Raw genomic sequence first — 18414 nt, forward strand, 5'->3', positions numbered from 1 at the left:
TGCCTGGTAAATTTCCAGCGTTTAGTAAATAACCAGTGTATGGAAGGATTCCTGCCCCCTTCCCCCCCACCGCCCTTACCCTTTACTTACTGTCGTTTTTTTTCTTTCCTGTTTTACACAGTCTTGAAAACTTGTTTTCTTCCCTTTAAATGACAAAAGACTATTTTCTCTGGCACAGCCCCAGCTCACAGAAACAGTTAAAGTTGCTGCTATGTGAAAGAGTCCTATTTGTTTAGAAGTTACTCAAAAGGCCGTGAGAGCAGGCGACCTGGATTATAGCAAGTCGCCCCAGGAAACTCCAGAGTATTTTCTTTGCTGTCTTTTTGCCAGGATGCTGGTTTTCCCTTGGCCGATAGTAATTTGCAACAAGGTCAAGATTCATTCTAGTTGGAATCTCATAGGATATCTGCCACATTCTTACAATCGCCTAACCTTGCAAGACCAGGAAGAGAAACCCTAAGGGGAAATGATGTACCCAGCTTAGGGTTCTACGGGACAAATGGCTCTTGATAATGTTCTCAGGTCCATTTTGGGAGATCAGACTCACGAACAAAGAGAAAGCATTAACTAGATAGATAGATTAACTAGATACGTATCCATCAGAGTTGAAGAGAGGTACAGACTTGAAAAAAAAAAAAAAAAGCAAACCGGAATAACTAAATAATACAGCAACTGCCCCCAATTCAGTCATAAAGGGAAAGGAAGTTAGAAGCAGAAAACTGACCATCAGGAGATCCAAGAGTGAATTTCAGGACTGATATACAGGCATTTTACACAAAAAGTAGCTCACAACATTCAATGATGAGTGACAGTGTGCTTTTGAAGTCATCACTCAAGGCTAGCAACCCAGACTTCTTGAACTGGAAGGATCATGAGATTCTGTCATACTGACCACGGCTTGAGGATTGGGGTTCGGAAGAGGTGGGTTGAACTTGCCCCACAAGTCTGTCTTCAACATCAAGATTAGGAAATTCCCTGAGTATCGTAAATTACATGTAAGAACGTTTCTAAACACGGAAGTACCCTTTGGTATTGACCTCATCTCTCTGAATCTCGTAAGAATTAAGAAAAACAACCAAAAAGTCAAACGTATTTAGACTGGGGTTTAAAATGGCTGTGTTCACTTGAAGAGTCCCCTTATCGAATTCTTCAAGATTGTTCGTTTCACTTTTCTGCTCCAGGATACAGGCCATCACATAATTTTACTTCCATTTGGATTGGCTTTGTATTGGTTTTCACTCTTAAGTATTTCTTTTACTCATGTATGTCATTTTTATTTGCATTATTCCAACACATAAGAAAGGATAGGTTCATTTTTTTGTTTTGTTTTGTTTTGTTTTGTTTTTAAGTAGGCTTCATACTCGTTGCAAAGCCCAACGCAGGGCCTGAACTCACAACCCTGAGATCAAGACCTGAGCTGAGATCAAGAGTTGGATGCTCAACTGACTGAGCCACCCAGGTGCCCCAAGAAGGGATAGTATTATCCACCTTAATACATTTAAGTCATAAAAAGTCCAGTAGAGGGTGACCTTAAAAAGTCTGGTTTATTTTGCAGTTTCCAGAAGCAAAACAGGGTGAAATTTCCAGCTGTAATTCCTTTATCAGATTTTTGAGGATGAAAAGTGATGCGTGAGTCACCGTTAGCATTAGCAAGGCCCTCTCGAAGAAATGTATGTTGCAATGTTAGAGACTTAAACTATAACCTTTCTCATTTCACCAGTCTGATAGCCCTTCAGCAATCAAAACTTAAATCATTATTTTTAAAAATTACCATTGGTTGGGCACCTGGGTGGTTCAGGTGGTTGAGCACCTACTCTTGATTTCAGTTCAGGTCATGATCTCAGGGTCATGGGATTGAGCCTCAAGTTGGACTTCAGGCTGGGCATGGAACCTGCTTAAGATTCTCTCCCTCTGTCTCCCCTCTCCCTCACTCATGCGCGCGCTCTCTCTCTCTCTCTCTAAAAAACAAAACAACCCAAACTATACTTGGTTAATTAAACCAAACAGCTCATTAATTAATGACAAATTCGGACGAACTGTTTTCCAATGTATAAACAAAATAGCCGGCTGTTTCACAGAACTTTCCATTTATCAGCTAGAAGGACAGGCCTCATACAGAGATGCAAAGCTAGAGCAGGATGAACTGATGATCACTTTTTGGCAATTTTAAAGGTTTCGTTCATTCCACTTAAATTCACTACAAGGATGTCAATATTTTCTGTATCTCAAATTATGTTTCCTCTGCCTACAATTTACTTTCTTGGATTACACAGACTATTTCCTTAGCCTTTTATATTTTTAAACATATCCTTCTTCCCCTCTCCCCATCTATCCTTCCATTTTATGGCTTTGTCTCTGTTTTACATTTTCAGAGTTTAGACAAACAAAACAGAAAAGCCACAATTCTTACCATTTCCACCAAGGATAAATATAAGAACATCCCCGCAGTAACTGTTAAGATCCAGTTCTGCACACACGGATCAGCTGATACGGAGAGACCAACGTATAGTCCTATGAAGGCAGTTAGCGCGCTTATAAAATTCATAAGGATGGCAATCTTAATGGGAAGTCCAGAGCTTAAGAGCACAGCAAAGTCTCCTGAAATTTAAGGGCACAAGAAAATATAATCATTATTTAACTGAGGATGCCTCTGGTAGAGGAATGTGCTATTAGGTTGTTCCAAATTGCAGCAACTGGGACCGATTTTACAAGTAAAGTTGACTGACCAGTTTAACAAAGCCCTTGCCTATAGTTCTCTGGGATTCGTAGCCTTCTCATTACACTATTAGGAAGTTACATTTCCAGAGCTGTCTTCCTTTTCTGTTCCTGAAGATCGCATATACCAAGAGAACTGTGACATATTTATTCTTCAGTTCCCAATGCCCTGTGACATTTTCAACTTAGATAAATGCAGAATAAAGCACTTGCTGTTCCAGGGTTTTTAAACCGTTTTGCCTGGAAACTTGCCAGGCTAAATCACGTTATGTCGGCTTTTCTTATTTGCTTATGTAAGAACTGCTATGGAGAGAAAACTGCTTAATAGGAGATTTAAAAATCATTGCCAAAGTTGGTTAGGAAAACAAATTTTTCCTTTAGAAAATGTTTTACTGCCTTGATGACTATAGAAACAGGACCTTATTCTCTCCACACCTTTCCTCTCAACGAAGAATCACCTTTAAAAAAAAACTTTTTTTAACGTTTATTTATTATTGAGAGACACAGAGCATGAGCAGGGGAGGGGTCGAGAGATGGAGAGACACAGAATCTGAAACAGGCTCCAGGCTCTGAGCTGTCAGCCCAGAGCCCGACGCGGGGCTCGAACCCACAGACTGTGAGATCATGACCTGAGCCGAAGTCGGACGCTTAACTGACTGAGCCACCCAGGCGCCCCAGAAGAATCACCTTTGAATCTGAGAGCCTCTAGTTCTTAGTCTGAGAGATAGGGAAGAGGCTGAAAATTCAATGAACAGTCTGGGGACTCAGTTTCTTAGTTCCACGGCATAACTGGTCCTATGAACGGGTCTTAAACCGTCGTTGCTGGCCTGCCCCAGACTGTCTGACTCCTCTGTGGTTTTATTATAATAGTGAGTGGGGCGCCTGGGGGGCTCAGTCGGTTAAGCATCTGACTTCAGCTCAGGTCATGATCTCCCGGGTTCACAGGCTCGAGCCCCCTGTTGCCTCTGTGCTGACAACTCAGAACCTCGAGCCTGCTTCAGATTCTGCGTCTCCCTCTCTCTCTGCCCCTCCCTCACTCGCACCCTGTCTCTCTCTCAAAAATAAACCACCACTAAAAAAAGAGCAGTGAAAAGCAGGACCATGCTATATGGCACCCAGACCAGGGACATTTTAGTGGATTCAGGAAGGGCCTTGGATAAACTGCTCTAAGAAGGACCGGTGACAGAATTATGGGCAGTGGACACTGAACACCAGAGGTCCCGGTGGCCCAAGGGGACAATGTAGACCCGGAAATGGGGGCAGCGAGACAGGCAAGAGCCCCCTCGCTAGGGCACATGTGTGCCGGGGTCAGCCTCTGCTCTTTCTGGGCCTGTCTCCGAAACCTCTATTCTGTCTCTTCTCGCTTCCTGGGAGGCAGAATTTGAATTACGGGGCTATTAAGATTATCCAGAAAAAGAGCCTCATGTGCCTCTGCCACCATACGCCTGTCATTTCAATTTTATGCTTGGCCTTAGACATTTTATATAAATCAAGTTGATGAAACCACGGTTTGGCCTTAATTTAAATGTTATTTTATCTCATTGGCCTGTTTGCTGACATAATGGGTAAAGTTCCCCTCGTAATGTTTTTCCCACATTTAATACGCAGATTTCAAAGCCTTTGCCAAGGCCTTTAACGGCGAGGTTTCTCTGAGTGACTTTCTCCCATATAGAACTCTCCAGAATCCAAAAAGAGTGACTTATGACCCTGGGAAACATCATAAAGAGTCTAGCTGAATTTTCTCCCAAGGTACAGCATTTTTTTTTTTTCGAGTTGTGCTATTCTTACCGTTTAAATAGATTGTGAACAGAAAGTATTCATCTTTCAATGGTGCGCTGGAAAAAGACACCTCGAGGCCATAGCTAGAAATAACACTACGGCGTTCTCAACAAGCAGGAAACAGTGCCCCTACTATGTGACTTACCCATTTCATGTGGAATTTCATGACACAAGATGGCGAGTGTTGTGGTGGCTCCCGACTCAGATGATGATGAGAAGGCAGCTCCTATCACGAGGCCATCTGCAAAATTATGCAGGCTGTCCCCAACCAGTATCATGATTGCTAACAAGCTAATGGTTTTGCCTAAAGGACCAAACAAAGGTGTGAGAAAGCATTCACAGGGCACTAGATATTTCATGGAACCCTTCACACACGACCACCTTTCCCTTCCATCCTGTCGTTCTTAGTACGTGTGCTGTCGAAGCGAGCACAACTCTTGACATTCTTAGACTGCCTCAAATTAAGCGGCCCCACTTTCTTTCCGCGTTCCAAATAAGTCAGGACTGGAGATGCCAATCTGGTAAGGGACACATTTGGCTGCGTGGCCATTGTTTTTCTAACAGATCTGACTAGTCATGAGATAAATTAGGCCCTGGCATTCACTATTCTCTCACCTTGTTCAGCTAACCCCAAAGAAAAATAAAAATAAAAATGTTGCTATAACCTTCCCAAATCCCACCAATGACCTTTCCATGTGCGTCTTCTGCAAAGCACTTTAAAATAATTTAAGACCCTCCTTGCAGAATGTCATTAAAATGGAGGCTGTTTTCCAAAACTATCTCCTCTGGGTCAGACTGTTCCTGGCGCCTATCTGCTGGAGCACACTTTTGCCATATTCTGCTCCTTGCTCCCCTTTCTGGTTGGCGCTCACGACCGTCCCAAGTTCTCTGGTTCACTTTCCAGCTCTGTGACCATGACAGAACCACTATCGACTCGGCTGGCCCCCAAATTAGCTTTGGAACAATTAGCTAATGTTCTTGTCTTTCTGGAAAGTAACTTTCAGTACTCGACCAGCTGGACATTGAACAAAATAAAGAGAAGCTGCTTTCATGGGATTGTGTTACATAATACACATTATCTGATTAGTAGAGAGTCAATGAAATAATTAATGAAATATTTTGGATCATAATTGGGTTCAAGTTTCTAATGGACAGAATTCTTTTTTTCAAAAACCTAAAATTGCATATTAGTACAGTCCTGTCATGAAATGGAACAGCTAATAAATTCAAAAAATACTGGGGGAATAATACTTATTCTGACGGTAAGCCATGTAGGCATACCTTTTGAGAAGAAGGGCCATTCAAATCAATTTCCATGGTCTAAAATTTCACTAATTACTCAGTGGCTCTCCACTGCATGCCTGGAGTAAGAAGTAGGTGTTGCTGCCGTTAGAACCAAACACGATATTCTAACAATTGTACCCTCAGTAAACAGAAAGAGGTTATCTCCTGGTTTCTGTTATGTGGTCTTAGACTACGGGGGCACCGTAGTATACTATGGTTTTCTATTTTGGTTGGGGAATACAGCTTGGCTCACTCATTCCACATCCCACACCGTAAGATAAGTAACTTCAGTCAAGTAATCGGCAGATGTAGTCCAGACTATTGGGCAGGAAACGGACTGTGGACTGCTGTGCAAAGATGTCTCGCGCATTTCACTTGCAAAAATCCTGCTTTATCTATGGCTATCACTGTTAGACTAACTTGTATCCTTCTTGTGGTTGACTAATTCATTCTATTCTCTGTTAAAAATGAGGAGATTTCAGGCAACTGTCATGAAAACAGAATAAATGTCAAATTATTGAATTCAGGGAGTTCTTATTGGCATGGCCTAGAAGCTCTCAACATTTAATAATCCTACCAGGTTGTGTTGCTGTTCCTGCCAATTTTCAGAAATAAAGCTCTTCTTTGTGAAAATAAAATAATTCAAAGCAATACATTTGGCAACATCACAGCATGCAAATAAATTGTGATTTCCAAGTGCTTATATGTAGCTTTGATATGAGTGGCATATACTCAAATGGAAATTTTTTTACTCAGTTTATAACTCTGCTAAGAAACAGTGTGGCCTATTTTTGTTGTCTATTATTTTATTTTCTCTGATTATGGGTTTCTAAATGTCAGATCATGGACATGTAATAAACCACAAGGCAAACAGACGTATTTGCATGTAAGCCCCAAGGAACACAATGGTACACATTGTTTAAGGCAACTTAAATATTATTCAGAGGGAGATAAGACAAGCCTTCACTGGTAATCTAATGTACTTATTACAGAATTATCAATAATATTTTATCTTGGCTTATGTAGCTGGCAGTCCTATTCATTTCTACATTTCTAACTTATCAGAGGTTTTCCGTGGTGAGACGTGGGCCGGACCTTGTATCATGTTGCTTTTTGTTTATTTAAATCAGACTGTGGGTAGGATTTTCACATCCTGTCTTTTGAAACACAAGCTGAGTCCCACCAATGAGGTAATGTGAAACAAGTAATCAAATATTTGAAGCTAATTCAATATGTCCCTGGCAAAAGGGCAGTGGAGTAATCAAATTTGGATTTGTTCACTGTTCATTCTGAAAGCCAAGCCTGATATCTGAAGTGAAAAGAAAGATATGAGGCCTCCAAAATACTCGAATCGGACCATCATTACTCCTTCATCTAGCATATGTCACCCCACTCCTAAGTTGCCTGGGCGTTTCCTTCTTTCCTCTTCCTTTCCTTCCAAAACAATAAATGAGGGGCACCTCGGTTAAGCACCCGACTTTGGCTTGGGTCACGATCTCACAGTTCGTGACTTGGAGCCCCCCGTCTGGCTCCGTGCTGACAGTTCGGAGCCTGGAGCCTGCAGCCTGCTTCCGATTCTGTGTCTCCCTCTGTCTCTGCCTCTGCTTGTGCTCTCTCTCCCTCTCAAAAATAAACATAAGAAAATTTTAAAAAATAATAAATGAAGAAATGTCTATTGCATCCCTACTAGTTGCCTGGCATTCTAAAATCTCTCCTGGAACTAAAGATTTAGAAGGAAAAAGATTAGTAGCAATGTTCTGAAAGCAGAATTGGCCAGACCACATGATTACGTATTTTGAATCAAATAAATAAATTACCGAGGTTAATATATGTAACACGTTTAAAATAGTGATCGTCGCAATTGTGTTTGTTGTTTTAGTATTTATATCCCCAACCACATTGCAAACCAGGGATAAAGACCAGTCTTATTTTATTCTCCAGTGTGTGCACAGTGCCTGAAACATGGTACATGTTCAAACATTTCTTGAATGAATGAAAGAGCCTGAGAAAAGACATTGAGGCATGCATGCATGAATGGCCATATAGAAACCGTCGGCCCGTGGGCATTCCTTAGTTCCTCAGTACCGAAGCTTCCTAGTTATGTAATCCTGGGCAGGAACTTACCCTCTCTAACAATTGGTTTCTCCATTTGTTTAACTAGGCTAATAATTGTTCTTACTTCATTAAGTTGTATGAGTATTAAATAAAATAATCCATGATCCATTGAGCACTATGCCTGGCATATAATGTTAGCTATTTTTATTAGTAACTAATCTATTAGGGTAGAATGGGAGTAACTAATCATGACTGTGTAATATAAAAATATTGAGAAGTCTGTGCCACAAACGGGTAATATCAGTGAGAAAAGTGGGGCAAAGATTTGGAAACAACTGGCAAAAGCCAGAAGAGACCAAAAAAATTTGGAAAAGTATTCAGAAACATAAATAAAAAGGAAGAAAGCTGTATACAAAATGGGTACATTAAATTCAGAAATAAAGAAACCACAGAAAAAAACCAGTTGGTTACAAATGTTATGAACAAGCCGTCTCAATGACAACATCACACATGAGACAGACATTTGCGCTCAGTTTCAGTAGACTGTGATAGAAATTTCCAGGCTTCATAGAGAAGTGAAAGGCTCAATTATCATGTAAGCATGGATTTTTTTAATTGACATTTAATTGACACACAACACTACATTAATTTCAGTGCACAACATTGTGATTCCACAAGTCTATACCTTATTAGTACTATGCTCATGATTTTAAAGGAGCCTTGATATAACTACATATGAATCTACACTAACTGAAATTCTCAGAAGATCAGTTTCAAACCATCATCTGAAACCATCGCTTTTAAAGTATAAAGTTGACGTTAATGTGCAGTGTGCGTGAAAGACGGATAGGAATGAGTATTAAACATATTCTTGTAGAGGCTGTAATAATGCAAAACAAACCCAATGAGAAACCTACGTGATTTCGGCACATCGTTCCCAAACAGACATAACCCTTCTTCTACAACACTTTCTTCATTTTAAGTTTAGCTCTTTAACATTGGTACTCACATTTTCTGTTGGAGGCTGTCATACTGCCTACAGGAATTTCAGCTGCCTGTGAATCTTCTGGGCCTTTCTATTTTAAATGAAAAAATAAGTGATGAAAGATTAGCCATGACCACCATTTCATTGTAGAATTGAAATATCTGGACAGTTATGCTAGTTTTTAAACATTTTAATACTCCAGAGTAGAGCAGAACTTTTAAATTTCACAGGCAAGCATAGAACGTAAAGCAGGAGGTCTGTGAACAAACTTCTGGCACTGTGTGCCTTGGGGCGAAGATAGCACTTTATGTAGATCAGAATCTTCCATACAGAGCTAGAGGCTGTTGGGACAGTCTGTAATCCAGGCTCTTAAATTATGTAAACCTTCATGAAATCCAAAAGCCGTAGAAAGAGTTCTTGATTCTTGACGTAATTTGACAATTGTCCTGTGTGGTGGACTGTGGATGTAGGATTCATTTCCTGATGTCTAAGGACATCGTGTATTGTGGCTAGAGAACAAAGCCATGCAGACCCAACGCCTCACATTACTTGTGATGGAATATTCTGTTTTGGGGGCTTTGCCAGCAAGTAAAAGAATCAGAAAGCAAGTCAACAGGGGTGCCTGGGTGGCTCAGTCGGTTAAGTGTCCGACTTCAGCTCAGGTCATTATCTCATGGTCCGTGGGGTCAAGCCCTGCAGCAGGCTCTGTGCTCAGACCCGGGAGCCTGCTTCAGGTTCTGTGTCTCCCTCTCTCTGTCCTTCCCCCACTTGCACTCTGTTTCTCCCTCTCTTAAAAATAAATAAACGTTAAAAAAAGAAAGCAAATCAACAGACTTTACAAAAGACAAATACAATAAATTAAACTGTTTCTATCCTTTCATATGACAGGTCAGATTCTGAAATTGACTTCTGTGAGTTAATATGATGTGATTTCATTTCAGAGACTGACTCATGGATCAATTTCAGGAAACGTCATCTCCCGTCCCTGTGCCTCAGATTCTCATTCTGTTATGTGAAAAGACTTTTCACAGGTAGTCCTTGCTTTTCTTAAGTTCACGTCACGCCATGTCGCTTTTAGCAAAAACCTACATTAGTACCTGTTTTCACTAACTGAAAGAAATCCAAAGAGGATTTTTGCTTTTTATGAAAAAAAGCCAAAAGCACAAAATAGCACTCAGCATTCGTTTTGCAGCAAGCCTAAAGTGGTGCCATGTGCCCCAACACTGAGTGGCTCCCATAAGCTAGTTCCCAGCATTTCAGCATCAAGCCATCAGAGCTTGGCTCTGTATCTGGGAGCACCTGGGGGGTTTTTTGTTTTGTTTTGTTTTGTTTTTTTGTTTTTAAAGCAGGGTCCACACCCAGTGTGGAGCGCAACACAGGGTTTGAACTCACAACCCTGAGATCAAGACCTGAGCTGAGATCAAGAGTGGGATACTTAACCAGTGGAACCACCCAGGTGCCCCTGTGCTTTATTTTGATTTATTTCGTGCAACTCTTAGCAAAATGTGCCCACAAGGTATCAAAATGTCCTAAGAGAGGTTATTTTGGGGGATTGGGAATACTCACAAATTTTTCCACGTAAATGAATGGTAATTGCTTCTTCACTTTATACCATTTTGGCTTACAAAAGGTTTCATAGACATGCTCTATGTTTGGATAGTGAGGGAAAACTATCCTATTGAACATGTCCTTTTAAAAACTTTTAAAAGCATATTTACCGGGGCGCCTGGCTGGCTCAGTTGGAAAAGCTTGTGACCGTTGATCTCAAGGTTATATGTTCAAGCCCCACGTTGATTGTAGAAATTACTTAAATAAATAAATAGACTTAAAAAAACTAAAAGCATATTCACATCATTCTATCACCCAAAGTTGTGAAAATTTTGAGCCATATTTCATGTGAAGCCTAAGCATCTTTTTTAAAAATGTAAAACAGAGAAAGTAAACGCATATCTCACATAGTGGAACAGTAGCCACTACTCAAAAGATATGATGGGCAATTTTTGGATAAGGGGCTGAGAAGTAAGGTAGGACCTGAAGGATATAGGATAAAAGTGAACAAGAAAACAATGTGATTTTTTTTTACACTATATCAAAGGCCTGGTTACCATAGAAAGGTTCTATAGATCTAGTAAAAGGCAGAAGTGCAAACATTTATGCTAAGGTTTTCCCTCCAAAACCATATACTGTGTAAAGGGATTTAGAGGCAAGCATCCAAGACTCCTTGACGGGTGAGAATTATGAGTTTCCCTCCTTCCTGAAAAACCAGGAACTTGAACCAAACAATCCTAAAAGTTCATATTATTTCTATCACTTAAAGTTGATCTTGCAGCTAAAACAACCAGAGGAATAGTGAGTATAGTATTAGTGAGCCGGCATATTCAAATAGTTCAAAACTCACAAGGTTAGTTAGCATCGGACATTTACTTATATGGGTCTTGGGATTCTGAACCCTTCATTGAAACGGAATAAAATCGGCATTAAATTGATTTTAAAACTAACCTCAGCCTGAAATTATCTTCTTCCAAGCCATATGTGAAGCATCTAAGCCATAAACATAATAAAGGCTTTGAAAGTCACTTTTTTAAAGGGATGGTTTTGTTCCTAATTGAGTTAGCTCTAGATCTGTGATCTACCAGCAGACTTCTATTTGCTGTGGCAATGTCCCAGGCACAGCTTACTTATTTCCACTCGGTCAGGAATCTATCCTTGAACTGTAAACCCTTCCCCCAATGGCCATGGTTAGAGGAGACAAGTGTTCTGTTACATGTCACTTTCAGATTCTTCCTGTCCCTTTGCTTGCTACTTTAACGTTTATTTATTTTTGGGACAGAGAGAGACAGAGCATGAACGGGGGAGGAGCAGAGAGAGAGGGAGACACAGAATCGGAAACAGGCTCCAGGCTCTGAGCCATCAGCCCAGAGCCTGATGCGGGGCTCGAACTCACGGACCGCAAGATCGTGACCTGGCTGAAGTCGGACGCTTAACCGACTGCGCCACCCAGGCGCCCCTGCTTGCTACTTTAAAAATTAGAGTAGGAGCATTGTTTTCAACCTGATGGGAGGCTGTGTTTTGCAAATTTGTGTGGAATATTTGTCCTGGAAAACTCAGTGTAACAGAAGCCACTTATGAGACATCTTATGGGGCAGAATCAATTATCTTCTGCAGTACAAAATGATCACCCCACTCCTAGAGTAGCAGGATTCTCGAACAGAGTCATGACACTGAGGTTTTTCTTTCTAGGAAGCAACTTTATTCCTGCTGGCACTGCTCAGTTGGGTTCATACCTGAAGAACTGAGCCCTGAATGTCGTATGGCATAGCTTTTTATATATTTCCTATTTATTTGTCTCCCATATATGGTAACACACAGAAACATGTGGTCTGATTAAGTGGTCTCATGTTACAAGGTCATGAGGGATGTTGTCACGTACGCTCATAGCTGGTTACCTTGAGGTTTCTTTCTTTTTTTTTTTCTTTTCTTTCCTTAGGGAGGGGACCCTACCACACTAGCTGCACTAATTCCTTGCTCACAATTTATTTGGCCCCATCTGGTCATGGCTAAGTATTCCTCAGAATGGAAAACCTGGAGGTCAAAGGGTTTATGAAACCCTGTAAACAAAATGATCAAGATGTATTTTATGCAATCTAATCATATATGCTTCAACGTGGTGCAGATACCAAGGATTTGAATCCGTGGGGAAAAAAGCTTTTTATTCTTTAAAACAGCTTTCAGGTGCTTGGCAAAGCTTCCCAAACTACTTATCATGGTTCAAAACAGGCAAATCACAAACAGATATTCATCTATCCTACTGATTTTCATCTGTTCATTAAGGAACAAAGGAAGGAAGGTAATCAGATCAGTAGAATACCTCAGATCGGTAACCTACCAATGGGATAGTGGAAGCAGATTTGCCTCTGCCTGACTGGTCACTTAATTCGGAGTTGAGTGCAAGATGGTGGGAATGTTCCACATGCCCATTAACCAATGACATGCCCTGCTGGATGAGGATGGTTTAAAATTAGTGCTGAAGCGAGAAGAACACAGGTGCAGCCTTTGTGAATTCCACGGTTCTATTTAACATTTTGCTTATTGGCCAAAGTGGCGGGCTCATTGTGGCAAATGCTAAAATGTCTCACCTTGGAGAAGCACAGGCCTGTTCTGAAACATTGTGCATACTCTGAATGCCCTAAGAATGAAACTTTAAATACGTCTAGTTGTGATTTTAAGAGACTTGAATAGTGGTTGTTTTGATATTGTCTTTTGTATTTACTGAAAACGTATATTTACTATGAAATTAAATTTGGAATTCTTTCTGCTGGAGATACCAAAAGGATGATAATTGAAACTATATTACACCCCATAACAATGAAATTAATATCTTCAGAAACGTATTCATCAATTAAAGCACTTATACCTTCTAAAATATTCACATTCCCTTTATTTTACTCAATGTAAGGAGTCTTGAAAGATGTTCTCAAACCTTATTGTAAGTTCTCTGACAAGTCCAAGGACAGTCTGAATAAACTTTACATTTTTGGATGCCCAGAATTTATTTCACTCACTTCCACCCTGGCTAAACTTCTAATTGTCACATACAAGTTGACAGGTTGGCCTTGTAATTTAGTTTTCCCAGGCTAAGAACGCCAATCTATTGTGTACAAAGGGGATCTGATATTTACTTTTGTGCTTCTTGAGATGAGAACCCCTCTTGAGGAGGTTAAGTTGTTGAACATGCAGGGTGGGGACTGTGGTCAAAGATGGTTTGACCATCAATTACTATAGCCTCCTAGCGTGAGCTCCAGGACAAAGAAAAACTTTGCTTCATTAAAAAAGAACATTTCTACAGCGTTTTATTTACTGTGAAAAGTTTCCAATACACAGAAAAGCTGAAAAGAAGTGTAAGGTGATCACTCAGATATTCATTCCCAAGATCCACCATTACCATTTACTAAAGCCATTTTACCACCTGTCTATCCATCTATCATCCCTCTGTCCATCCATAAAACCATCTTAATTTTTGACACACAGACTTTGAGCCTCAAATAAATTTAGGAATCATAATAAACAAGTGCTGATATTTTACATGACTGCTAATGTTTTCCCTGAGCACAGACATTATGAATTACATGCACAAGTAGAAAGCCAGCAGATACGTAGAAAAACCATAGCAGACCGCAGAGCCCCAGGACTTTGTAAGGAAAATTTACTTTATTTTAGTCTCCCACAGTTGTTTGCAAGCATTTACCTTTTTAACCATCCCACCAGACAGTTAATCTATTGTCTTATAGGATAACGTGTAAGAGCAACACAAATCCATGAAAAAAAATCATACTGCATTTTATATTTCATCACAGACACAGAAATTGATCAAACAAATACAGGTACAATGCAAGCAATTATTCAAGCCACACACACACACACACAAAAAAGATCTGCTACAAACCCCATTTCTGAGCTCCTTGTTCTTATAATTTTCAGTGGTTTTAAGATAGAAAATGATGGGTAATTTTGTGAATTTGCAAAGTTTTTGTCTCCATGTTTATTTGTTTCGGGTTATGAAAGACATCCAAAACACTCATTAGTACGTAGGCCTTTCAGCCCCTTCATTCCCAGACATGAAATGGTCTCCTGTTTCTAAACTAGCCATGAAGGTCAAAGAGCAGGTTTTAACAAGTACCTTAACGGGCCAGCAACAGATGTTTAAAAAATTAAGAACCATACTTAGAGGGAAGCTGCCAGTCATCGTGACTGGAAACCAGAGCCCCATCCCTCACATAGAGAGCATCACGAAGACGTCAGTCACTTTTGAACAAGTACTTTTGAAATAAGGGAGGAATATTATGAAGCCCTAAAGCAAAAGATAAAGAAAATTTGAAATATACCTTGGTATTTGGTGATACAAGAAGAATAAAACATTTTTCGATCAAGAAAAATCCATGGATGCCTCCAATTAGTCCTAACAGTTTCCAAATATGACCTTTGCTCTCATGGACATGTCCAAACTCTGAGCCTTCCTGCTTGTGTAAACCAAGAACCTTTAAAAAAAACAAAAGCAAACACAAAAAGGAGACACAAAGAAATGACTTACGATGGCTTAAATGTTAATTAATAGGCCCGGTATTAAATATATTCACCTTTCATTCTGGGGAACCCCGTGACAACCGCTGGAATCATTGAAAGCCACGTTTGCTTTCAGTTGTACGAATACTTCCACTAGATGATTTAATCAGGGTCAAATAAAATGTGCACAAGGGAAAAGAAAGGAGAACTTTAACCCTAAATTTTGAGATATTCTCAGTCCCTGTCTTTTCCTAGGAGTTCAATCCATACCTATTTGCCCAGCAAGTCTTTAATAACAGATGACTGTATTTTATATCCAGAAGAAATATAAAGATACATTTCATCCAGGGTTTACTCTCTCCACACCCCATTGCAATTAAAGAAAACTTTTAGGGGCGCCTGGGTGGCTCAGTCGGTTAAGCGACCGACTTCGGCTCAGGTCACGATCTCGCGGGTTCGTGAGTTCGAGCCCCGTGTCAGGTTCTGTGCTGACAGCTCAGAGCCTGGAGCCTGTTTCAGATTCTGTGTCTCCCTCTCTCTCTGACCCTCCCCCATTCATGCTCTGTCTCTCTCTGTCTCAAAAATAAATAAACCATTTAAAAAATTTTTTTAAAAAGAAAACTTTTATTAAATATTCTGATAAGTGAGAAATCCGCCTGAACGATATCTTCCACTGAGTGTATACCCAGCAGTACTGTCCGCTTGGAGAAACAAAAGGATACATGAAATGCATTAGGAATTTTCCTCTAGTTGACTCATCCCATTGGTTGACCTCATGATTTCTTGTGAGCTAATAAATCATTATGTATCATATTCCCTCCCCAGGAGAAGGCAGTTTGGCAAACAGCTCAGTGGTTTCTACATTTAGGATGTTAGTGACCATCAAATTTAAAAAAACAAAAAAGGAAAAAGATTCTATGCATACATATTGTATGTGCATGTGTTCATACGTCCACGCGTAGATTTAAGTGTGTATGTGCATGTGCACATAATGTACTCACATGTGTGAGTAAATGTGTGTATCTAAGTGTACACGATGAGTTTATGAACCTAACTAAAATCCAATATACAGTAGTCAACTTTTCCTTTTGGTAAAGGCATTAGGAAGGATACCTATCTAATATTCGCAATTACCATTATTTCACAAAACAGGGGACATGGTAAGGTCACAAACCAAAACAGAAACAGACCCCACAATCTCAGAATCGAATGTAGACCTTTAAGTTGAATAAATTTTGCTACTCAAAAAAAAAAAAAAGAAAAAAGAAATCCTGACAGTGGTATTTTTCTCATTTCCGTGTGGCCTTCTGAACCCTGGCCATGGATCTCGTTCAGGAACCACTGATTTTTCTAGCTTTCCACCACACTGGTACCACATTGTTCTTCCTTTCCCCAGTAACGTTTGTCCGCATCTCTTCCCTCAAGTAAAACACTTGCCTTCCAATTGTCGTGAAACCTGGCTAATCTTTTAAGCTCCTCTCCGGAACGTGTCTCTGCAGAACCCGCTGACGGCCCCCCAAACCCCAAGCCCATGCCCTGCTGCTGGGAGATGTGAGCCCCCCCCCCCATTGGGGGAGGCGCGGGAAGCCTTAAGACCCTCTAGCTGTTTTGCAGTGAACAGCCCTGAAACCGCTAAAGGGACCTAGAAAAAGGCCTCGGCCGCTTCCTCAAGCCAATAAGCCCTGAAATATTTCCAGAAAATTAGATTACGAGGGAAATTAAAACAAATAATGGTTTGTTTCATTTTCCAATGCTCACTTTGTGATTTTTCAAAACATCTAATAATCACTGAGCCTTTAAGCAACAAGAGTGACCCTGTAGGAAATTGCCAGAGGCTTGTGGAAATTTTTAACATCTCCGGCTTTGCAAGAAGAGGGCTCATTTGCCCATCATTGTCCAGTCTCAAGAGATTTCAGAGGGAAGAAATAACCTCATCTGGAGACCCTTCTGTCTGAACTCTTGCATGTCAGGTTCCGTACCTTTCATTTTTGACAAATAAAGAGCCTCAGAAAACTTCAGCAAAGAGCCAGCTTCCTGAGGCTTACATTTTTCTTAAGGAAAATCTAGATGTTATTAGGCCAAAACAAAAATTCATTTCGATGGTTCAGATGAGGAGAGCTTAATGATGGTGTAATGGCAGAGGTGTAGGCAGAAAGGCAGGTACAAGGGGTAATGAGACACCCAGAAGTGAGTAACCCCAGAAAACCATTTCTACTCTTAGGGCAGAAAGGGCAAAGGTTGGAAATAATGTTTCTGCAGCTCAGTGGGAAGAGGAGTCAGGGAGAAGGGCTCCCACAGGAGGAGCTGTAATATTGTAGGAAATCAGCTGCTTCTAGAGCAGGTGCAGAGCCAGGAGAGAGTGAGGAAGAGATATCTCTGCTACTCTCTCCTCCTACCCTGGCTTTTCTGTTGTGCCTTCCATTGGCTCAACCCAGACAACAACGCAGCCTGCAAGGGAGCTGCAGAGGCACAACCGTCTGGGGTGGAAAAACACAGCAGAGAGGGCAGAGACGGGATCTGATGAGAGTTGGGGGCAACTGGAGAAAACTCAACGCAACATCCGGCAACCCATTCATTTTTATTGGCAGATAATTAGTGAAAACTTCCTGAAGTTTTCTTCATAGGAATCTGCATCTGATCACCTTTTTTTTTTTTTGGTTTATTTAAAAAATAAGAATAACCCGTGGTAAACCTAAGGCTTGGCTATCTCTTTTCCTCTGTAAGTGCTTCGGGGAAATAACACTTATTTCCAAAGATAACACTGGCCACTGCATTGATTCATCCAAGTCCCTTTGAAATTTTGCATCAACACCTCCAGTGACTAAATGGAAATGGAAATGAGAAACACAGCATTGCAAACAGGAAAAGAGTTACCTGAGGGATAAGGTGGAGCAGAGCATCCCCGGAAAGCGTCCCGACGGCCAGACCCACAAACAGCTGTAAAATAAGCCTGTAGTTCTCCTCACAGTTGTGGAACAGAATCAGCGTTGTCCCAAGCATGGAGCCTAGTGTGAGCAGGGCCACGGCCACTGTGCTGTAGCCATATTCTAAGCCAAATGGAGATTGCAAAGCAGTCAGTGCTCCTCATTTGCTAGGAGTGCCCTGGCCAGTGAAAATGCCAGAAGAATCCATCTTATGATACAGGCGGTCGGGATACGGAATTGTTTTATGAGTGTTATAGCGTGTAAAAGGTCTTAAATTTTCTTTCTTTTTTTTTTTTTTTTTTAATGTTCATTTATTTTGAGAGTGAGCTCTGAGAGAGAGCCGGGCAGGGACAGAGAGATGGGGGAGAGAGAAAATCCCAAGCAGCCTCCTCCACTGTCCGCACAAAGCCCGATGCGGGGCTCAGTGTCACAAATGGTGAAATCACAACATGGGCCCAAATCAAGAGTCGGATGCGTCACCGACTGAGCCATCCAGGCACCCCTAAAAGGTCTTGATTTTTAAGGAAAAGAATGAAAAGACTTTCACCGTTAACCTTTTTGCTTTGAAGTTACCCTGACTACGTCCTACTAAAATCACTACAGCAAACAAGG

The 18414-nt window shown here is 40.8% G+C and overlaps 1 protein-coding gene across 6 annotated transcripts in view; it reads right to left on the bottom strand.

The window, feature by feature from the left end:
- Positions 1–18414, bottom strand: part of SLC39A12 (solute carrier family 39 member 12) — an 86395-nt gene that overhangs the window by 30984 nt on the left and 36997 nt on the right. For 2 of the 6 annotated variants that reach the window (XR_005783408.1, XM_040451289.1), the window contains exons 7-12: positions 17753–17925; positions 14701–14853; positions 12705–12815; positions 8843–8909; positions 4640–4798; positions 2411–2598 (exon numbers count right to left, since the gene is read on the bottom strand). Coding sequence is in view for 5 of the 6 variants with exons in the window: in XM_040451289.1 (XP_040307223.1) it covers positions 2411–2598; positions 4640–4798; positions 8843–8909; positions 12705–12815; positions 14701–14853; positions 17753–17925 (851 nt within the window). In the remaining variant the exon portion in view is untranslated. The remainder of the gene's footprint in view (positions 1–2410; positions 2599–4639; positions 4799–8842; positions 8910–12704; positions 12816–14700; positions 14854–17752; positions 17926–18414) is intronic. The other 4 variants (XM_040451291.1, XM_040451290.1, XM_040451293.1 and 1 more) reach the window with 4 other exon arrangements.

Source organism: Herpailurus yagouaroundi, unplaced genomic scaffold, assembly GCF_014898765.1.
Source record: "Herpailurus yagouaroundi ecotype Mexico unplaced genomic scaffold, PumYag 203, whole genome shotgun sequence".
Lineage (NCBI taxonomy): Eukaryota > Metazoa > Chordata > Mammalia > Carnivora > Felidae > Herpailurus > Herpailurus yagouaroundi.